At 46.6% G+C, this 23,827-nt stretch overlaps 1 protein-coding gene across 2 annotated transcripts in view; it reads left to right on the top strand.

Annotated features, from left to right (window-relative positions):
• Positions 1 to 23,827, top strand: part of SOS2 (SOS Ras/Rho guanine nucleotide exchange factor 2) — a 358,219-nt gene that overhangs the window by 269,441 nt on the left and 64,951 nt on the right. For both annotated transcript variants that reach the window (XM_078659714.1, XM_078659715.1), the window contains 2 exons: positions 2,388 to 2,507; positions 22,583 to 22,745. In XM_078659714.1, coding sequence (XP_078515840.1) covers positions 2,388 to 2,507; positions 22,583 to 22,745 — 283 coding nt within the window. The remainder of the gene's footprint in view (positions 1 to 2,387; positions 2,508 to 22,582; positions 22,746 to 23,827) is intronic.

Raw genomic sequence — 23,827 nt, 5'->3', positions numbered from 1 at the left:
GCTTTATACCTTCACTTTGGAAACCTTGGCCAAAGGTTTAATTTTATATTCACTTTAATATTATGCTAATTTTCTACACGAAAAATGTATGATAATTAAGCACTCCAAATGTATACATCAATGTACATGTAGGATTGCACTACCAAGAGGCTGAAAGAGCTATGTTAAAAGGATGAAAGTTCCTAAAGATCACTAGTGACAAAGTGAGAATCGGAAACTTAACGAGCGCAAGTGTAAAATCAAGTGAAATTTGCTTTTAGAGCAGGAAGAAAAGCACGAATCATTTGAAGAGTATCACATTGTAACAGTACTTCATATTACAATTGTTTTGAAGTTGTGTAAATCATCTTCATGAGTTGCATTATTCAGGCTCTGTGTACATAAGGCAGATGCTGACAGTGCTTAATTTGTAAAAGCATATGTGCCTAGCCCAGATGTTTCTCAGAAGCCTGCTGGTGCTGTGGTCGAAAGCCAAGGTTGTCTAATCTTGATTTCATCTCATGCTTCTTTAATTCATGAGCATATCTCCCTGCGCCTTTATCTCACTTTGACATGTTCCTTCTCATCACTGCTATCTCCATTTTCCAAGTGTATCTGTATTTCTCAAATTAAGCACTGTACACCAAACTTATGACCGTAAAAGAATGTCTGAAACAATATTTTTTTCAAATACGCTTACGGTGTCAATTAGGCCTATAGATTTTCAACCAATTTCTTAAAAATAAATTTGTGCTGTAAAATGCACCATTTATCCTTCTCTCGTCCCCCCACCCGTCCCCTCCCATATGATTCTAAACTCATACCCGAAGAACTGGGTTGTCTAGCTTAGCTAACTCGTTCTGTCCAAATTAGGACATGTTTTTATGCCCACCGCTTCTAAAGTACACTAGTCGCCACTGCTTGTTACCTCTTGAGACATTTATTTTCCTGCGATTACTGTGACAGCACCTTTGGTTTAACTTTCCCTTCAGGAAAATAACTTTTCAACTAAGTATAATTTAAATGCTATGTGTTTAATAAAGCATAAAGTTACGGTTGCTGTTATGGTTAAATATGGTTTATCGTTATTTCATTAATGTAGGGTTATGATATTAATTACTAAAGTAATTTACTTTACTTTCTTTTTTTCAGTTCAATCAGTTATAGTGCTAGGCCTAGCATTAGTATTACAAAAAGTTTATTAAATATGTCATTGCAAATAACCAGATGTGAACCTTTGTTATGGTTAGAATTAGAACCAACGGTATAGAATGAACATGTCTACTGGTTTGATTTAATTTAGGATTGGTTGAAAGAAAAGATGTCCTAAGGATTTGCTTAATACCAATCGCAATTGGTTTTCTCTTCTCACTGGAAGACTCTATGAAAGTCTACCCTTTCAAGCAAAGAACACGGATGTGGCCTTATCGTGGTCACCAGAATATTCCTACATTTTCTCAGTTAGAGATCTTATTGTGTTGTCATACTGGAACAAGAACGAAACTAAAAGAATGGTTCTGGTATCTTAAATGGCAGAATTGCTACCTATTCATAGTAGTGACATCCCTTGTAAACATTTGAAAGTGAAAAATAAGACTTTTCCTCTTTGTTAGCATTGATCACTAGCCTCTAACAAGACCTCAAACTCCTTCCATTTTCATAGCCAAAATGTGTACCATGACACTGAAAGATAACACATCTGGTCTATGACACAAACCAATCTTCATCCTTAAAGTACAGTGCTGCATGGTGTGCATGTTGTATGGGTGCATGGTAAATGAAACCCATAAAAGGTGATGGGGAGGACTGCTTGCAATTTGTCTAACCACTGGCGATCGCTCGGGGTAGTATCCCATCCTATCATTCTTTTGCTCACCATGCCACCTCCGTTTAGACCCAGCCATATGCAAATCAGTCTTGACCCTGCTCCTTATGGCAACAGTCCTGCTCGAACTGCTGGGCCAGGTCCTCCCTGAACCGGAATCAAGCATTCTGGGGCCGGATTCGGGGTATTACCCCTCATCAGCCATGCTAGCTTGAATCCAAAGACACAGTGAGCCATATGCAAATCAGTCTTGAACCTGCTCCTTATGAGAACAGTCCAGCCCGTGTGGGTCCTATTTCCTTTCACTTTTCCATACTGCAGTTTTGTGAATGATACATTGGAATTAGTCTTGAATCTGTAAGACAGCCCTGTAGACTGAGTGTGCAAGGGTTTACATTGGTTTGAGTTTCTAACAGAGCTGACTCTTCTGAAGCTTGGTATAAATAATGCTGCTAATTTGAATAATATACCTAGGTTTAAGCCTGTTGATACAGTGAAGTCTGTAGGGGTTGTTATAAAAATGGTTACTCTTAGTAAAATGCTGCATTTGAACTCTGACACACTGTTTATTCTCCTCAATCAGAGCTGTCCAGCCTTCTGAACTTGTTGGAAGTGTTTGGACTAAGGAAGACAAGGAACTTAATTCACCAAACTTGTTAAAAATGATCCGTCACACAACTAATCTCACTCTCTGGTTTGAAAAGTAAGTATGAACTTTCTGGCCATATCAGCATCTCATTACTGCTTGTGTGTTTCAGACTAGTAAATAGGTGCCTAGAGAACTTGAAATAACAGAAAAGTAACTTGAGCAGAATTGTAATTGTATAAGACAGCCAATTGATTTCCATCACCAGTGAATATTAGGAGTCTCCCGCTGACTCAGCAAAATTGTTTCAGGTTAGACATTGACTAAAACGTGTATAATAGTCAAATTACCCATTTGGTGATTATTCTGTGAATCTTTAAAAGTCAAATGTATGCAGATCTCAAATTTAGATGTCGACAGTAAGTGACTCTAAAGATTACTCTCCTTTGATGTATATGACCGATATATAAAGGTTTGTAAATAGTCACAAATTTGGTGGACTTTGAAAATGCTCATCATCAAACTTCATAGTCCTGTTTTACAATCAAGGAGACATCAGCCAACACATAATAATAGTGATAGGAGGGAGGTGGGTGAATTTCCTCCCGGAATTACACCTTGGACCAGTGCATCTTGTAGTTAATAAGAAATGGTATTTTTTATTAAAGGCACTCTGATCATACCCTTCATTCAATTGAAATGTTTTCGGATATCGCACTAACTTTGCATATAATATCACGTATATTACATGTAAGATGACTTAGGAAGGTAACACCCATCTCTGACGCGCTGTGAGGTTCAAGTTGGAGTCCTGGCAAGGCCAATTCAGCCATCTATTCCCTGTATATTGAGTACCATTAAATTGTCATAAGTGCTATTTTGATCTGCGATTTAAAAAAATCAAAGTTATTATATGAAAACATATGATAAAAATGATTATTACTTACATAGAAATTGATCCCCTCAACGAAGTCAAATGAACCGAAAATATCAATGGTGCAGTGGGGGAAAAAGCACGATGTGTAGAACCATACTTGAGAAGTCAAGGTTATCCTGGATGCTTTTACCTCTCACCTTCCCCCTTCAGTTTATTACACTTTACTTGATGGAAGTACTGAGCTGCCATATTATCCATATTTTGCCATCACATTTAGCTGTAATGCCACAGAGCAACAAGCGCTACAGGACTCAGTTTGCAGCCGGAGTGTGGTTTACAGTTCATTCTCTTATGGATAATCTCCCAAAATGTATTTTCGCTCATTCCACTAGAACCAAAACACAAATCTGTGGCATTTTAAGAAATATCCCAGACACTCTCTGTAATGAGCATGGTTGGCTCCCAGCTGGGCGACTCCTCCATTGTAAACAGTGTGACTTTAAGACAAGCAAGGCTGTCTCTACTGCCGAGCCTCCCCCCTATATCACAGAGTTGAATTCCTTAGTTTAAATTGCTGCTCTATGATAATACACCATGCTGAAGTGTTCGACCTAATACAAGATGAGGCTTCAGATATTGAGTTTTTAACAGAGACCTGGCTCACCCAGGATACCCTAGCTGGACCTACTCTGGCACTTCCCCGAGACTACGCCATGAAGAATCATAACAAAGTGGGCGATAGAGGTAGGGCCATCGTAGTAATTTTTAAAGAGATCTACACGTGTATTCTTATATCTGAGACTTTTCCCGATCGCGAAAACGCTCTATTCAAAATCACACTCAATAGCAATATCACCTTTTCATGGCTGCTAATCTACCGTCCTCCTGGTCCTTCTAAAGCATTTAGGGAGGCACTGATCAATTTGGTTGCTACTCTGGCTATTAAGACTGCTAATTGTAATATTTTGTGTGATCTCAACCTTCACTTGGACGATTGCCAGAACAGCAATATCACTAATTGTTTAAATGATCTTGCAGCATGCCAGTTGGCTCAACGGATCCCAAGTGCCACTCATTAAGCTGGGCACCTCTCGACCTTGTTTTTTTCCAATATCTCTTTGCTAAAGGGCCACACCCCTCTTTCGATGAACTGGTCCGACCATTTCTTAATCTCTATATCTATATGTTCTGAAGGCTCAAAACTGCCTGCCCACTGTAACCCCATTTCTAACTGCCCATGCCATGAACTCGATCCTAATAATTTACAGGACGTTCTTCGAACACAAAGCCCTCAACTATCCTCCAATGTGGAGGTAGCTATTGGTCTCTTTCGTGACTGGCACACGCTCTCCCTCGATATGTGCATTCCTGTAAACCGATCCACAGTAAAAGAACCCAGGCCAGCCCTTGGTTCAGTGAGACTGTGATCTAAGCAAAACAAAATTGCATGGTCCTAGAATGCGCCTGGACACGCTCCTATGAGCCCTCTACCAAAACTCGCTATAGAGCGGCCAGTAAGGCATATCATAAATGAATTCGGAAGTCCAGGGCCTAGTATTTGGCCAACAAAATCAAAAAACAGTAGCAACCCCGCTAAAATCATCTTCTATCACCTGAATGGTCTCATGAAACCCGCATTGGTAGCAGAGCCTATTATCACTTTCAATATCCAATGTGAAGTAATGGCAAAGTATTTTATTAGAAACGTAGAACTTATCTACTCTAACTTTTCCTCTGACTCTAGGGATTTCACCCTAAAGGCTCCTTGTAGTCATCCCCTTCCTCCTTCACCTTTTTCCTCTACTGTCCTTTAAAAGAGATCCAAGCTCTCTGTAATAAAATTAAATCCGGCTCTCCAGATGACCCCCTCTAGCCTGACCTGTTCCTTAAGTTTCAAGACTGTCTTCTGCCAGTTTGTCTTGAACTGATAAATCTTTCTCTGACTGCTGCGTCGGTACCTGTTTCGTTGAAACATGCCAGAGTTATCCCTTTACTGACAAAACCTACTTAGGAAGCTTCCAAACTAGAATATTTTCGCACTACCTCCTAACTACTATTTCTCGCTAAAATCATTGAGTCTCACTTTAAACCTATTTTAACAAACTTCGTGGAGAATAACGCATTTCTGGATTCTGCCTGGAATGGCTTTAGACCACGACACAGCACCAAGTACGCATTGCTGGCGGTTACTGAGCATCTGCGCAGCTCTTTGGAAGAATACAGATCCTCTACTCTGGTTTAACTTGATTTAAGCACTGCGTTTGATAACGTATCTCATGGTATTCTCTTGCGGCACTTACAGGAGATTGGTATTTGTGGAGCTGCATTAACCTGGTTTACTTAATTTCTATCGGAGAGATCTTTTCAGGTTGCTTCTTCTTCATACAGCTCTCAGGTTCATACTTTACCACATGGGGTTCCCCAAGGCTCCGCCTTGAGCCCTACGCTATTTATATACAACCACTGGCTTCGGTTGCAAAAGCCTGGGGGCTTTTGCTGGTATCCTATGCCGATGATACTCTGCTTGTGATTTCTTTCTCCAATAACTCAACTCAGAGCCTCGCTAAATTCCAAGGCGACATGGTGGCTGTCGCTGAGTGGATGGCGGCCAATTGCTTACAGCTGAACTCAAGCAAATTGGAAATTCTTTTTCTGTGGAGAGATACCAACCAATGGGGCGACCATTGGTGACCCTCCTCTTTAGGGCCACCCCCCCAAGTCTTAGGCAGTAGTACAGAATATAGATGTCTGGGTCGACACCACCTTGACCTTTGAAGCTCAGGCAAAATCGTGGTAGGTGTCTATTTTGGACTCCTACGAGGGCTAAAGCCCAGTCTTGGATTTTTTTATTCTCGCACACGCCAGATTATTATCCAGTCTACTATACTTTCAAGGCTGGACTACTGCAATACTATGTATCTCGGCTCAAATAAGGCAGTGACCAAAAGACGTCATCTGGGCAAAAACACTGCTGCAAGGATACTATTTGCCCTTCCTAAGTCCTGCTCGGTTTCCAGCTTTATCCACAGGCTGCACTTGGCTCGTCGTGGGAAAGAGAATTCCCTTCAGGGTCCTATGTATTGCACATGGAATCCTCTCCTCTCAGAGGCCTTCCATTTTATTCAATATGCTCCACCCATGTGTTCCCCTGCGTGCTCTGTGCTCCGCTAATCTCTATTTAGCATGAGTTCCTCATGTCAGAAGAGCGAGAGCAGGAGGTCGCTCTTATCGCACCAAAGCTTTCTCCCTCTGGAATGCTTTTCCTGTGTCCATCAGGAGCATCCAGAATCACTGGTCTTTCAGAAGAGCCGTGAAAACCTGGCTATTCTCTGCTTAAGCCTCTGCCTCAGCTGCCGTCCATTCTGAGACTTGCGCTGGGACGCCCTGTTGCTGGGGCAGCCATGTGCTTTACAAATATTCTAACATAACATAACTTTGGGAACACTGATCTCTGCCTTGGAGCTTTTTCTCCTTACTTGCTTCATTCCGAGCTAAAAACGGCTCTAATTTGTAGCATGTTACTTTCAAGTTTGGCTTTTCACATAGTATTCTTCACCTGCCAAAGATACTCTGCTTGTGAATCATGTGTCCCACCCAGCATGGTACTTTCAAATATAATAATATTAAATGTTAAGTCTACTTTAAATCCAGTACACTTAGGGGCATATTTATGAGGGCTTTGTGTCATGCTTGCTCCACGCAATATTGTACATGCACGACGCAAACCTCTGTCATATTTATGAAGCAATGCAAAGCCACTTTGCGTGGCTTAAAAATATTGCATAATGAAACGAAGGGCAAACCGCTGCGTTGCATTACTCTGTGCAAGGGAGACGTTCTATGGGCGTTGCAGTGTGTGTTTCCACGCACATTCCATGGTTATTGATCCATTCCTACACTTGCCAAACCTGGTAAGCCTGGGAATGCCCCCCCAAAAATACGTCTCCCCAGGTGAGGCTTAACAAAGAGAAATATAATATTTCTCCTAGTCTTTCCTCTTTCTGTGGGTGCTGCATTATGCAGCACACATAGAAAGAGGAAAATGCCTCTGTGAATTGTTTTTGTGCAGGAAGGTGCGCCTTCCTGCACAAAAATATTCTTGCCTACAACAGGGGCACCCTTGCACTATGGTGCAAGGGTGCCTGCGTTGGCACCAGGCTGCAGAAATGGCACCAGCGCTGTAGGGAAAGGACAGGAATGCCCTGTTGTATAAATACGGCTCATTCCTGCCCTCTCCCTGTATAGCAGGGCAGCGCAGCGATGGACCTTTCCTGTAAATATGCCCCTTAGTGGATTCTCTGCTTAATCATCTTCCCGAGCTTCAGGTAAATGGGAGGGAGTGCATAGATTAGACGCAGAATAAGACAACCAAAGAAGCCATTTGGGGTGCACATAAATTGTATTAATGTCACACTCATTTTGTTAGAAAAATGTATATGAAGTAGTTTCTTACTCCATAATACAGTGGCACCTGCCCCCACACATTTGTCAATGGAGTGTGAGAAAGGACTAAGTGTGCTAAAACTACAATGGGATGTTCTTTTTACTATTATTCCATATTCTCCTTTTACAGTGAATCACCATCAAACCATTGGATATATCTTGATTGGTCTCTTTGTAAATTAAAAAATACTAGGTGCTTGTGCAGTGTGTGTTGAAGGCCATATATATATATATATATATATCTATCTATCTATCTATCTATCTATCTATCTATCTATCTATCTATCTATCTATCTATCTCTCTGTGGGCATGCCTGCCAGACAGTGGTAGACCAAAAACTGCTTCTGAAGCTTTTTATGTATGTCGCTTTGCACATGGGTATGTGTCCGAGCAGTACACCCCTGTCCATGTGTGTCCTTGCCAGTTCTCTTTTTCTCAGTCTACTCCACTCATTCTCAGGAACATTTCTATCTGTGGGTCTTTCATTTATCGTTTTCTGCGGTTTCCTTCTTTTGCCTCTTTCATAAAGGTTGGGTACCATATATGTAGGAAGCTGGCTCTTTATATATCAAAATGAGATATATCATGTAAAGAGTCCAGGGGTTCACTTATTAGGACAGGGGCTTGCTGTGGCAATCCCAAGGTGCTCTTCTATGGGGTAGTATGGTAGAGCAGCCTTAGGCTTATCATAGAGGAGTGCAAGACATTTACAAAAACACACAATAATTAATAAATGAGACACACAGCTCAAAATGTAGGTCCACACCGATTTATAAAAATAACACTTTTTTGTATATAAGTTTACCACGTCCGGGTAATAGCGTTGTGTGCCCAATGCAAACCAAAGGGGATTGGTCTGGTTACAGAGAGGATGCAGGGGTGGATACAGAGGTCAGTCCTATGAAACCCACGACTGGCTTCAGTTCTTGCAATGTTCGGGGACATGGGGACACCTTTGATCCTCTGCACCAGGACGCCCCATCCAGAGGAGGAGAAGGTCTTTGGGGTGTTGGGTTTTTCTGTCCGGCAACACAGGCATTTGAGGCAGCCTGCACTCAGAGGCTGCAGGCGATGTCGGGAGTTAACAAGGAGGCACTCCACAGTGAACTCAGTACCTGCAGGGCTAGGGGACCACACCGACACGGTTGGCCCTCTTCGACATGGGCTGGGGGGGCTTAGGTGCAGTAGTGCTTGGTGGCGGCGGGTTTTGGTGGTTCTGAAGCCCTCCAGGTTCTTTTTTTTTTTTTTGCTATCTGCAGGATGCAGTGGACAGTTCCTCTGTCCCTCTGAGGTCTTGGCTCCTGGGCGAAGTGCTGGCAGGTCTCCCGGGCTTTGGGACTACGCATCTGCAGAACAAGTCGACTTTTGGCATAGTTTATTTATTTATTTTATTTATTTTGTGTACTTGTAGAGCGCGGTCCTGTCACCCAAAGGGCATCCTGGCGCTTGAACTTCGGCCAGCAACACTTTTCACGGCTCAAAATTTCTAGGAAAGAGATGCGTTTTTAAAGCTTTCCTGAACGAAAGGTAATCCCTATGGCTTCTCAGAGAGAGTGGCAGGGAGTTCCAGAGTTTGGCCGCTGCAACACTAAATGAGCGGCCGCCCATCCTGACTCTCTGAAACCTTGGGACCACGAGCAAATGTGCCGAAGAAGAGCGGAGAGGCCGCGAGGCAGAGTACCAGGCAAACATGTTCTGCAAAAGCACTGGACCCTGTCGATGTACCGCCTTAAAGACCAGGCACGCCGCCTTATACAATATATGCAAGTGCACCGGTAGCCAATGAAGAGATCTTTAAGCTAAAGTAGAGGAGCTAAAGTTAGGGCGAGAAAGAGCCAGCTTCGCGGCCATGTTCTGCACCCGTTGTAACTTCCCCAGCAGGTTTTTGGAGCCTCCAGAAGTAGCGCATTACAATAGTCTAAACGACTTAATATAGTCCCACGCACTACTTCCGGCCTGGCCTGAGCGGGGAGGAGGGGTAAGACTTTACGCAACATGCGTAACAGCATCATGCACGTAGAGATGGTCTTGTTGACGTGCATATCAAGCTGTAGATTTGGGCCAAAGATCACCCCCAAGTTGCGAGCTGACTCCGCCGCCGACACTGGCTCGGGAAAAGTTACAGGCCAAAAGTTCTCTGGGAGTACTCGCGGAATCCGGTCTGTGGAGCAGTGAAGCACCTCCGTCTTTGTGCTGTTAAATTGGAGGGAATTAGCCCGCAGCCAGTCCGCTGTGGCTGCCATACAGCGGTGGAAGGTCTCCAATGGGACCGCATTATTTCCTTCCAGAGAGAAAACCAGCTGGGTGTCATCAGCGTAATTAAAAGCCGAGACACCAAAAGATTTTATAAGCTGGACCAAAGGGCGAAGGTACAGATTAAAAAGTATAGGGCTGATGGCCGAGCCCTGTGGAACCCCCTGCCCTACTTTCCGTGGCTCCGATCGAAATGGAGGTAACGAGACCAACTGCTGCCGGTTACTAAGATAGGATACCAGCCAGTCTCTTGCTCCCTCTGTGACCCCGCACTCCTCGAGCCTTCCGATAAGGGTCCGATGGCAAACCGTGTCGAACGCGGCCGACATGTCGAGCAGCACTAAAAAGGCTGCCCGACCACTGTCGACACGCGAACGAAGATTGTCCAGTACAGTCACCAGTGCGGATTCCGTCCCGTGCCCAGGACGGAAGCCGAACTGAGACTCATCGAACCATCTAATTTCCTCCAGGAAGTCCGAGAGGGAGCAGGTCACCCATTTTTCCATGATCTTAATAGGAAAAGGGAGCAAGGAAATTGGTCTGTAATTGGAAAGACAGGCAGGATCCAGCTTTGGTTTCTTGAGCAGAGGAGACACTACTGCTAACTTCCAACACTCGGGAACAATAGCCAGATCCAAAGATTGGAGGCAGATGGAATATAGGGGCTGGAAGAGTTCCGCCTGGAATGCCTTCCAAAATTTAGGAGGCAGTGGATCGAGCGGAGAGCCCGATGACACCGTGTGGGCCATACTGCAGAATTCCTCAAAGGAAGGACTAGGAAAAAATCTTAATTGAGGTCGACTGGAAAAATTATCCGGAGCTTCCAAACTAAGGACTGGGTCACTCGGCTGGGGTCGACTGGATAATCCGTCCGGAGCTCCCAGGCCAAGGGCAGGGACACCGGCCGGGGTCGACTGGACGGCTAGCCGGAGCTCCCAGGCCGAGAATGCCCAAGCTAAAAGACAAATCACTCGGCTGAGGTCGACTGGATAACCCGTCCGGAGCTCCCAAACCGGGGCCAGAGACAGCCGGCCGGGGTCGACTGGACGGGCTAACCGGAGCTCCCAAACCGAGAGCAGAAGGCAAAGAGTTCTTTAGACCATCTAAGATCTTAGCGGTCTTTTCCTCAAAAGCACCCGCCAGGGAGTCACACAGGGCCTGTGACGCAACAACCGTGTTGGCCACGCATACAGGATGAGACAAGTCCCTGACGATTTTAAACAAGGCTTGAGACTTATTCGGCGCCTGGTTCAGAGTGGTTTCCAGAAAAGCCGCTTTAGCCAACTTTATCTGTGCCTTGTAGCCCTGCAGTGCCAGTCTGAACGAGGCCCTTGCTGGGGGCGAGTAGTGCTTCCTCCAGGCTCTCTCAGCGCGTTTGCAGCTTAATTTCAGTTGCCGCAGCTCCTCCGTATACCAGGGGCACGCCCGGTTCAGTCTGCCTCAAGACTTACAAAGGGGCGCGACCTTGTCTAGCATGTTAGTAATAGATCGGCACAGAGTAAGATAACCTTCCTCCACCGAATTACTCAGGCAAAAGTTCTATGATAATAGAGAACGTGACAAGGAGGAATTTAGTAGCCGGGACCAAGGTCTACCCATTTTAGCCTGTCCGACACCAACCTCCCCCGAGAGATGGACTCCTATACGGAGGGAGAAGGCAACCAGTGAGTGGCCGGTCCAATATTGACTTAAGATGTCAACAGGCAGTTGGTGAAGTCAACAGGCAGAATTGGTGCCAAGTCAGTTGCTGGGTGTTCTGTCCTTGCTTTGCGGCTCTTCACTTACGTCTACTTTCTTCAGGTCGGCAGGATCTGATTTCCAGGTGCCAGGGACTCCCTTAAATACTAAATTTAGGGGTTTTAGGGGAGTGTAGGGTAGTAGGCAATGGGCTACCTACCCTTGATGTGACTACGTCCCTGTCCCAGAGTTCCTAAGTGTGCCAACACAAAGATGGCCACTTATTAAAAATCATACCCACATCAGGTTAGGCCACCTTAGGGGTGGTATTAGCCTGGGGAGTTGGCACGCCTACCTCACAAGCTAAGTTCTCATCTGTCCAGGTGTCAAAGGGTGGGTCGGCCTCCTCTCCTGTGAGGGTAGCCAGATTCACATTTCAAAGGCGGAAGCTTCTTTGAAGCTCGACGGCCTAGAAGTGCTAATGTTATGTAATGTTATAGATTTTTTTTTTTTTTTTTTTTTTTTTTTAAAAACCTTTATTGAAAGACACGTATAAGTACAAGCGCTGGCCTACAACCACAGGGGCCGGCCGCAAAGTCAGGAGAATCAAAATAACAAAGCAATGTATACGATAGAGTGATTACAGGATGGATGCAAATAAAGTCGTTACATCGCCAGCGCCAGGATAAAAGAGGTTTCATTTTACATTATATAAAGGAGGCAGCAACCATATCTACCAGCGCGTCATGCAACATATACAGAAAAGAAAGGGGGGGGGGGCGGGAGGGAAATAGCCCCCCACGCAAGCAGACGACCACAGTAGGGCAAAGCCCAAAGACCTCACACGCCCATACCAGGTGCAGAATAGAGGAAGAATACCAGCAAACAAATAAAGTGGACGCCACACGTACAGCCCACCCACCCCGAAAAAGGAGAAAGTGCAGACGCTAGCGAAACAGAGGAGTAAACACCAAGGGACATAGCCCACCCCCCGGAAAAGGCAAAAAAGGGACCATAGAATAAAACAAACTAAAATAACAAACACCCCCCCCCCACCCTACATCACTGTAATGGCTACGGCCTACCCCACTAAACAGCGTGCCTGTCGCCCAGAGTCACCCGAAATATAGAAAAAGAGAAAGGGAATTATAACGAAGAAGAGAGGGGAATAAGAAAAGGAAGGAGAGGAAAAGGAAGAAAGAGAGAGGAGAGGAGCCAGCGACCGAGACATAAAACACTACCCCCCCCCCCCGCCACAATAATGCACTAATCGAGGTCGAAAAGGAGAGTCAAGAAAAGCCTACACCAGGATGCAAACAGGAACCATCCAGGATAACGAGGCCCGGAGATGCCATGTAAAAAGGGTCCCACAGGCATCCGGGCACGATCACCCCTGTCCACTTTTACGAAGAGTCGAGCCTCCCAACCCCGCCACAGCCAAAAAACAGCAGAACACAGTGGGTCCATACCAGTCAAGAAAAGCCGGTGGGATCTCCGCAAAACAACGTCCCGGCAAACTAGAAGCAACCAGGAGAACTCGGCAACAGTCAGAATGCAAAAGTTCCTCAAAGATCCACGTGGTCAAGCACAGTATCTGGGCCGTCCAGCACGAAGCAAGGAAAACAGGATGTAGAAAGCACTGCAGCATCGGCACCGGGTCCGCTAGATCCCATAGAATCGAGCACCCAGCCGGAGATCCCAGCACAGCCGCCGGCGAAGTTTCAGGCAGTACAATTCGGGGAGACGACACTTCGTCACAAAATGGCGGAGCCACCACGGCAGCTATCCGCAACTCCAAGGCTCGACATTTCAAGGACAGGTCGATCCGCAGAGCAGACAGGGCAAACCAGATAGCACTCCGAGTAGGGGCCGCCCAAACCAAACGAGGGCTGGAGAAAGCAAATGCGGTAACCTCCCTGTCTCCAGGAGAAAGACACCCCGAGGGGCCATCCGCCATCTTAAGTACAGCACCCTCCGCCATCGCCGCAGGTTCTTCCAAGTCCATCAGGAGCACCGGCGGCCCCAGGGCTCACCGCCAAACCGCGGCGGATGGCGCTCGGCGGAGAAAGGAGAGTCACCAGAAGAACGGGCGTGCTCCCCACAGCACTCGGGGGGAGCCCAGCACCGGATCCCGGGCGGGAATAACAACAGGAGTGGGACTCTCACTTGAGGGGTGCCGGACAGCGCGGCTTCTCTTCTTCGGGCCGGTAGGCGAACGGACATGCGGGGTAGCCCACCGGCGGGGGCGGGTCTGCCCCGGGGGTCCCGGCCCGCGGCTCTCAGGCTCCCACCATCGGGTCTCTCCACCGGTTCCGGACCGCCGGCACTCCGATCATCTCCGGGCAGGCACAGCACTCGAGGCCCCGGCGTCAGGGCCGGGAAGGCCAACAAAGTGACCAGGGCAGAACGCCGGAATCACTGCACGCCAGAGCCCCGGAAAAGGATGGTAAGTGACGGCTCTTCCTCAGTGACCAAATTCGGAACACCCCGAACAGGATGAAATACAGGATAGGTGGCGGGGAGGAAGAGATCACGGAGCGAGGCGGTTATGCGACCGTTCCGATCGCCATCTTGGCTCCTCCCCCGTTATAGATATTTTTATAGTGCAGCGGTTACCTGAGGGTGTCCTGGCACTAGTTGCTTATCCTTTTGAGCAATAAAATGGAAGAAAAGAGTTTTAGCCCGGTTTTTAGTCCCTTCCTCAATGCCAAAAGATCAGTGGCATTTCTCAGATGGCATTTTCTCAGATGGAACGGAAGGTCATTCCAGGCTTTTGCCGCACAAAAAGCAAAACTTCTACCACACCACATTACTTTTTTTGTGGATGGCACTGTGACCAACTTGGCTTCCAATGAGCGAAGAGTACTTTTCGGTGTATACAATTGGAACTGGTATTTTAAATGGTCGGGTCCTATACCTTGAAGAGCTTTAAAAACTGTGTAGAGGGATTTGAAACGCACTTGATTCCTTACCGGGAGCCAGTGCAATTTTTTAATTTCTTTGGAGGTTGAGGAAAACTTTGGCGTACCAGTGAATAATCTAGCGACTGCATTTTGCAGCAGCTGGAGTTTGTTCATGAATCGTTCTTGAATGTTTAAATAGAGACTGTTACAATAATCCAGCCTTGACAAGACCAGTGCTATAACCACTGTTTGCCGGCTAACCGGTGGTAGAAACAGCAGTATTTTCTTGACTGTTCTGAGAACATGCTCTGATTTCGCTGCCACTGCATTTACTTGGTCACCAAAGGTACGTCTATCATCCACTATTACTCCTAGGTTTTTTACTTTTTTTGTGGGCGTAGGTAGAGTGCCCATAGAGTCCGGCCACCAGTTTTGGGTCCAGAAGTTGGTATCATTCCAAATAGTATGACTTCTGTTTTGCCTGAATTAAGCTTTAGGTAGTTTTCAGACATCCATCTCCCGACTGATTCCATACAATCTTGAAAGCATTTGTCCATTCCCACCTCCTGTCCTGGTAGCAGAGACACCACGATGTGGGTGTCATCTGCATATGAGGTGAGACCAAACCCAAAGGCGCGAATAAGAGGGGCCAGTGATTAGACATACACATTAAGAAGTGTAGGGCTCAAAGAAGACCCTTGCGGGACGCCACAAGGCATTGCCAAAGGTTTGGAGTGGTATTCGCCTAAGAATACAATTTGTACTCTGTCTGTTAAAAAGGAATTTACAAGATCCCTTGCTTTAACCTGCATCCCACATGCCTTTTTTAGACGATCCATCAAGAGGTCATGATGAACCGTATCAAAGGCCGCAGACAAATCCAGTTGGATCAGGGCTGCCTTGCCACCCTGATCTCTGTGGCCTTGACGAGAGTTGACTCAGTACTATGTCCCTCTCTAAAGCCATATTGGGTGGAATCCAAGGCTTGCATTTCACCTAAAAAGGCACTAGATTCATTATTTTTTTAATCAGTTTTGCTGGAAGCGGAAGATGTGAAATTGGGCGAAAGTTATTTGGATCCTTAGGGTCCAGGCTAGGCTTGTTTAGAAGGGGCAGTTTTGAGGCAACCTTCCAAAGTTTAGGGAACTGCCCTGTTTCAAGCGTAGCATTGTAAACAGATGTAGGTGATAGGGCAACTGGACCTGGGGCTAGTTTGACAACAGCAACCGGGCAGGGATCATAGGGCGACATCGATTTTGCTGCCACAAGGAGCCTAAGAATATAATTCGAAGACAATGGCACAAACTTGTCAAGGTATGGGGGGGGAACCTCAGTGGACTTCCTGGCTGCGCTTGAGTCACTAAACACCCAGAAGATGGTCTCCACTTTATTAAAAAAAAAACTTCACAAAATCTTCGCATAGTTCCTTACTAGACAGAACTTTAGCTGGGCACAGGGATGCCATACTTGATACCGTCCTAAACAGCTCTTTCGCCACATTTTTCGCTAAATCAATTTGGTTTGCGTAGAACTTTTGCTTTGCGGTAAAAAGGACTTATTTATAAATCTGAAGGCTGGTTTTATATAGCTTTTTCTCTATTTCTTATTGAATCAGTAGGTCATCGTGAGGGAGGGGGTGGGAAGAGCCACTTCCCATGCAGGTTTTGTTTCTGACCTCCTGAGAGCAAAGACCCCTCACCTTGGGAGGGGGAGGTGGGGTGGCGGGGTTCGGTCAGAAATCTGTCTCGGTAGCAGTCTGGCAGAGACCAGTTAGCCAACACACCAGAGGCTGGTAAGTTTTCAGGGGGCACCTCTAAGGTGCTCTGTGTGCATGTATTCACAAATCCATCACTGGAATCAGTGTGGGTTTGGGAAAATGAGATGTTTGATACCAAACAGCCCTATTTTCAGTGATACCATTATGTAGCTGATGTTGCTGGGGAACTCGTTTTCCCCAGTGCCCAGCATATGTTCTAAAATGGCTTCCCTGTTCTTTTGCCCTGGCAGTAATGGAACTGACCAGCCAAGGGACTTATCTGTTCATGTAGGTATGCCCTCGCATGTAATACCAATAACCCTGCCTTAGGGTTGTAAGGCCTGCTGTAGGGGTGACTTACAAGTACTACATGCAGTGTTTGGGGACCTGGCACATAGGGATGTTTATCCTGTTGTTTTTTCACTTTTGTCTGCACCAAAACTTGCAGCTTTCGATAGCAGCCTGCATGAGTTTAGTGAGGGGTCCCTTAGGATGACCCAATTCGTGCTGCAGCCCATGGGGGACCCTCTTTAGTACCTCAGGCCCTAGGGCCCAGGGCTACTCTTTACTAGGGTCTTATAGAGGGTGCTAAAGGTATTGCCAATTGGGGGAACAATTGTACAGTTTTGGATAAGAGATCTAACTCCATATTGCCATTGGATGATGGGGTTGGACCACTCTATTCTTCCAGGCACAGTTCTACAGGTCTGTTGCACCAAGATCTTAAGTTGCTTTCTCTCACTGCATGTGGATCAGAGCTACAAGTCTCAATCAATCAATACATTTATAGAGCGTGCTACTCACCCGTAAGGGTCTCAAGGCGCTAAAGGGAGGAGGGTGCTGCTACTGCTCGAAGAGCCAGGTCTTGAGGTGTTACCTGAAGGTGAGATGGTCCTGGGTCAGTAGTAGGTGGGCGGGGAGGGAGTTCCACATCTTGGCAGCCAGGTAGGAGCTTGCGGGTTGGAGCGTGGAATGAGGGCCTATATCGTGGAGCGCTTTGTGTGCGTGGGTGAGGAGCCTCAATATGATCCTTTTGCTGACGGGGAGCCAGTGCAGGTCTCTCAGGTGGGCAGATTTGTGGCTGTGGAGAGGGATGTCGAGGATGAGTCGTGTGGATGTGTTCTGTATGAGCTGGAGACTTTTCTGAAGTTTGACTGTGGTTCCTGCGTATAGGGCGTTCCCGTAGTCTAGTCGGCTGATGACGAGGGCCTGGGTGACAGTCTTTCTAGTTCCGGTAGGGATCCACCGGGAGATCTTTCGGCGCATGCGCAGGGTGTTGAAACATGAGGATGAGATGGCGTTGACTTGCTTGGTCATCGTGAGAGAGGAGTCCAGGATGAATCCCAGGTTGCGTGCGTGGTCTGTGGGTGTCGGTGCGGTGCCCAGTGCTGTGGGCCACCAGGAGTTGTCCCAGGCGGATGGGGATGGTCCGAGGATGAGGCCCTCCGTCTTGTCTGAGTTCAGTTTCAGACGGCTAAGTTTCATCCATTCCGCAACGTTTTTCATTCCTTCCTGGAGGTTGAATTTGGCGAGGGAGAGTATCAGCTGGGTGTCGTTGGCGTATGAGATGATGTTGAGGTTGTGTTTGGGTACGATGGCGGCGAGGGGGCTCATGAAGGTATTGAAGAGGGTTGGGCTGAGCGACGAGCCTTGGGGTACGCCGCAGATGATCTCGGTGGACGCGGAGCGGAAGGGGGGGAGGCGGACTCTCTGGTTTCTGTCAGAGAGGAACGAGGTGATCCAGTCCAGGGCTTTACCTTGGATCCCAGCGTTGTGGAGATGGGTTATTAGGGTGCAATGGCAGACTGTATCAAAGGCGGCTGAGCGGTCTTGGAGGATGAGGGTGGTTGTTTCCCCATCGTCAAGCAGGGTCCCGATGTCGTCAGCTGCGATGAGGGCAGTCTTGGTGCTTTGGTTGGCTCGAAACCCAGACTGGGATGGGTCGAGGGAGCCATTGGTCTCGAGGAATGCGGTCAGCTGTTTATTGATGGTCTTCTCGATGACTTTTGCAGGGAAGGGAAGAAGACAGATGGGGCGGAAGTTATTGAGGGCATTAGGGTCCGCTGTGGGTTTCTTCAGTAGGGCGTTGATCTCTGCGTGCTTCCAGCTCTCTGGGAAGGTGGCGGACGTGAGGTAGTTGTTTGACGTTCCGGAGGTGGGGTGCGATGATGGTGTCTACTTTGTTGAATATGTAGTGAGGGCATGGGTCGGAAGGAGAGCCGGAGTGGATGGTGTTCATAACGTGGGTGGTGTCTTCAGTGCTGATGGGAGTCCAAGCGCTGAGGGTGGTTGTAGGGTGCGTTGGTTCGGTGGCTGGAGGCGGAGTCTGGGCGCCGAAGCTGTCGTGTATATCGGCGATCTTGCGATGAAAGAACGTGGGGAGGGAGTTGCAAAGGTCTTGCGATGGTGTGATGTCGTTGCTGCTGGGGTTGGAGAGCTCTTTTACGATGCTGAAGAGTTCCTTGCTGTTGTGTATGTTGTTGTCCAGCCGCTCTTTGAACGATGTCTTTTTGGTGGTGCGGATCAGCTGGTGGTGTATGCGAGTGGCGTTCTTGAGGGCTGTCAGGTTTTCTGTCGTCTGTTCGCGGCGCCAGGTTTTCTTGAGGGTTTGGCAGGATTTCTTCAAATCTTTGAGGTCGTCGGTGAACCATGTGGCTTTCCTGTTGTCGGTCTTGCCTGGAGGGTTCTTCAGTGGTGCAAGGGCGTCGGCGCAGTTGATGATCCACTGTGTGAGGTTGCGGACTGCGTCGTTGGTGTCAGCAGTGTTGATTAGTGGGTTATGGCTCAGTGATGTGGTAAGCTGGTCTGTGGTGACTTTGCTCCAGCATCTGCGGGGAATCTGTTGCAGGCGGTGGTGGGATGTGGTCTTCTTAAAGGTGAAATGGATGCAGCTGTGGTCAGTCCAGTGTAGTCCGGTGGAGTGGCTGAAGGTAACGTGGCCGCTGGCAGAGAAGATGGGGTCAAGCGTGTGGCCAGCGTTGTGGGTGGGGGTGTTCACCAGTTGCTTGAGTCCGAGGTTGTCGAGCAGGGTGGGGGTGTTGTCGTTGTTGTTCTCCAGGTGGAAGTTCAGGTCCCCTAGGAGGATGTAGTCTGATGAGGCGAAGGCGCGCGGGCTGATGAAGTCGGCGATGGCTTCACTGAATTGTGTGCGTGGGCCCGGGGGTCTGTAGATGAGGGTTCCTCTGAGGGTGGTCTTGGGGTCGGTGTGGATCTGGAAGTGTAGGTGTTCGGCGGTGGTGAGGGCATCTTCGGAGTTGGTCGTGACGCCGATGGTGTTCCTGTAAATGATGGTGATTCCTCCTCCGGATTAGTTGACGCAGTCCTTTCGAGTGATCTTGTAGCCGTCCGGGATGGCTATGGCGATGTCGGGGGTCCAGGTTTCCGTGAGGAAGGCGACGTCTGGTGCGGAGGTCCCAGAGTTCGACAGCGTGCTTGTGGACGGAGCGGGTGTTGAGCAGGATGCACTTGAGGTGGTTGTTGTTGCCTGGTCCTGACGGTGGGGTGCAGGTTTGGACGCAGGTGAATTTGCAGGCTTGGCAGGAGTAGGGTCCGTGGGCCACTGCGCGGCCTCCATATGAGGGGCTGTGGGAGGGAGGACCAGCTGGGAGGCGGGGCGGCGAAATGGGCACGAGGGGGGCGGGGCCACATGGGAAGCAGCGACGGGAAGCGCGAGGGAGGGGAGCGGGTGCGGGGGTGACACAAACGGCAAAAGGGGGCAGAGGGGAAGGGCTCAAAGGGCACCAGTAAGCGACAATAAACAGTAAAAACAATCAGTGGCAACGGAAATGAAAGGTCGGAATCTGTAAATAAACAAGCACAGGCAAACCAAGCAAGACCGTCTGTGGAGCTGGAGAAGGCGGTCAGGACACATCGGGTAGTGGCAGCGGGACAGCGGCACAGGAGGACCGTGTGGCGGCTGAGGGGGGCGACCTGCCTGGTGACAGGGTCAAGGGTTGCCATGGCTCCAGTGCCTCCATCAATGTATTTTAAAGTCAAGCACAGCTTCTCCTGTGGGACGTTTCTAGGTTTCTGCTGCAGTGACACTGTGATTGAATAGGCCCTTCTCGTAACCCACTCCTTCATCCTGTGGGTGATCTAGGCTGTCCTGCTTTGCAGTTGGCTGTTGAGAAAGGTGGAGCAACTCAGTGAGCTGAGAGCCCTGGCACAAGTAGAAACAGAGTCCTATCTCATTGTTTGGCCATATCCCCAGTTCCCCCAAAGCATAAGAGACGTAAAAGAAAGTAGAAGCCCCAGCCAAGTTCCCCCCAGGGAAGCCCAGTACTCCTGTTCGGAAGGTGCACCGTACCAACAAGTATACAAGTCTGTTTGTTGCCTTCTGTGTTGACCTACTTCCAGAAGTAGCACAAGCGGAAATTGGTTTCCTTAGGACAGCCATTTGGCACTCATCACTCCGTGTTGGTACCAGTGGTACAAAAGCTGAGTCCATGCCTACAGTTGCCCATGCATGCTGGACAAAGTCCCCAGTAGATTTCCCCCTTCAATGAGAAGAAGATACATAGCAAGTTCATTACTCTTAATTCATAGTCTTTCAGCACCAGCCCTTCAGCCATTTGTCACAAATCACACACTGCCCCTTTTAGGTCTGGCCTAGAGACATTAGCTGTTTAGCCAGCCTCATGCAACCAAAAACATGAATACAAAAAGAAATGCATATTTATATAAATCATAAAGGGGCTTTGGGTCTTCCCTCCTTATCCTTCGGTTAGTACAATGGTCATTCAAATTTTGCGTTCGGGAACCACAACATACAGCATGGGCCATTGAGCAGCCCACCTCTGCCACTGGCTCTCTTGCACTGTAAGCTTACAGCATTGTGGTGCCTGATGACATGTGCATATCCATCCGAAAAGAAGGGAACTTCATAGCCTGGCCTGAGGAAGAATGTTACTTTAGTGTGCTTTTTATCGTTTTTAGTATCTATGCCTTGTGTTCAAACTGTCTGTTCAGGATGTAGCAGTTCAAAGCCAATAGAACCACTTTTTGTAATAAAAATTAAATAGGTTTTCAGTTCATGTTTTAAATACACTTGCCTGCAAGTAAGCACATTTACTCTTCTATTAAAATTATATGGAATGGTTAATTATTTTTTACATTTAATATTTTTATTGCATACCTCAGCATTTCAAATGTTTTGCTTTTAATTCTATGGTGTATGCGTGCAATAAAAAAAATATTAACCATTGCAGCAGCTTGCCAGAGCTGATGGCTTTGCCAGTGCTTACATTAACTTGAAGGAAATTAGCGTGTGTTGGCAGGAATGGGAGGTGTACTGTGTAAGAAGTTCACACGCATATATGGTAGCTATGCACACATCTCTGTAAAAAATAGCTTTAGAAGCTGTTTCCAGTTTGTTACTAAATTACAGAAATATCCTCAAGCTAATAATAAAAAAAGAGTCTACTGTGTAAAAGTAATGCAGTCGCCGTGAAGGTAACTTTACCCTTCTCCCCTCTCAGGAGTTATAAGCTTTAGCAGTCTCCACTATATTTTACATAATCTGTGACATATATGGTTTTCTATGGTATAAGATTCTTTCAACTGAGATATCGATGATTTTTATATAAAAGTCAAGTCAATAATTCGGCGAAGCCTTAAAAGTCAATAAAATACAGTACAAGGATAAATGCAATAGAACAGACCCAATGCATATATACATTGGTAATAAGGAAATATTACAACCAGGTAAATCATTTAAGATTTAGGTTAGACGTAATATACACCACAGCTATAATAACATTCCATAAAATCAAGCTTGATGAAACCAATAAAAGCAAAACTAATATATCGCAATCGTATAATCATAGTATAAGTCATGATCAATTCAAAGCAGATCTTCTCTTCGCCCACATCAGTCCCAAAAATGTTGCTACTGCACAAGCATAGTGTGTGGAAAGATCCGATCTCAGTAGCCTCAGAGCGGAGGAATGGCTAAAGGTGCCCAGTTATCTGCACACAGGTGCCAGCCAAGCCAAAGTCCTAAAATTTGTGGTTAAATTTGAGCTTTCTGGCCGTAGCAGCTACCTGCTATCTGACATGATATGAATTCAAATCCTTGTGAAATATTTCATAATATCTTTTTTGTTTTTTCCCATGCATCTTTTTTTTTTTTAGACAGAAAGGTGATAATGATAGAATTGTTTATGCTCTAAAAATAAAATTAGCTCTTAACTGAGAAAAGTGTATTATGATCATTTAATACTAGACCTCACTAGGGATAACGCACTAGAAAGATTTTAACTGCTTTTATTTCTATTGAATTAGGTGTCTAGTGGAATCCGAAAACTTTGAGGAGCGAGTAGCAGTTTTCAGCCGGATCATAGAGATACTGCAGGTTTTTCAAGACTTGAATAACTTCAATGGAGTGCTGGAGATTGTGAGTGCTGTCAATTCTGTGCCTGTTTACAGACTGGATCACACATTTGAGGTTAGTTTTCTTTTCGAATTCCTTATGGGGCTTCTAGATCTATGGGGGGCTCCACTCTGAACTTTCTAGAGCAGATACAAATTTCTTCAGAGGATTATCTGGTAGCCAACTTACTATCCCCTGCTCACTTGTTTCTTAACTTGCTAACAGGCGCATAACACTCCATAAAAAATAAAGTTGAAGTGCACATATTCTTGCTTGCAGCCTTGCAATGTGTAAGTCAGGTTGTTTGCGCTTTAAATGTTTGTGTTTGAAAGAGTATCTGCATTCCGTAGTATTTTAGGCACTAGGAGTAGCATTAAGACGCTTGAACAGAGGTATATGCCAAAATATAAAGATCAGAAAAACAATAGGAACCAACAATTAAGAGATGTTTATTCTTGTCCCATCTGCTATTAGAACAGTTTCCGTTTCTTTGGTGAACGTATTAACTTGTGCGTGTGTCTTTGTATGTTGGGGGAAGCTTGTGGTTCTTTCTTCAGAAGTTGGACCCAGTAGCATAATTTGCATTTTGGAATCTAGTATCTCAAAGTCAGCGAGATGTACTATGATATTACATGTAGCAAATTAAACACATACTGCTAATTGTTAAAGTTAAATCGGAGGAACTGATAACTGTGTACAAAACATAGATTTAGTCTTTAAATACAGCAGTTGTTGCAATATATACTGCATTACATGGATTGCACCTGATCAATATTTAGCACACTAACATCAAAACCTTGGGTTTTATGCTGGCCCAATTTCAGATTACTGAACAGTCCAAATGCTGAGAGAAAGATAGACCGAGCGAGAGACCGAGAGAGAGACCGAGACCTATGTAATGCCTGGTTGCAGACCATGCACCGGCCAAACAAACTACACCATCCATGTGTAAATGGCCTATGTATGTGTTGTTAACGTAATGGTTTAACCTTTGGGCCTAGCCCTTTGTTAAGCTGGTAACCAGGGTCACAGACCACATTTATGCATGGAGTAAGCATGGGCCCATGCAACCTGGAACTGGGTGGGGTGCTATTATGCCCTAATTTAGGGCATGATAGCTCCTCGTATTCAGGGTGGTATGCTGTTATGCCCTCAAG

The sequence above is a fragment of the Lissotriton helveticus genome, chromosome 9 (assembly GCF_964261635.1).
Source record: "Lissotriton helveticus chromosome 9, aLisHel1.1, whole genome shotgun sequence".
In the NCBI taxonomy this organism is placed as follows: Eukaryota; Metazoa; Chordata; class Amphibia; order Caudata; family Salamandridae; genus Lissotriton; species Lissotriton helveticus.
This window is presented reverse-complemented; position numbering and strand designations above follow the sequence as displayed.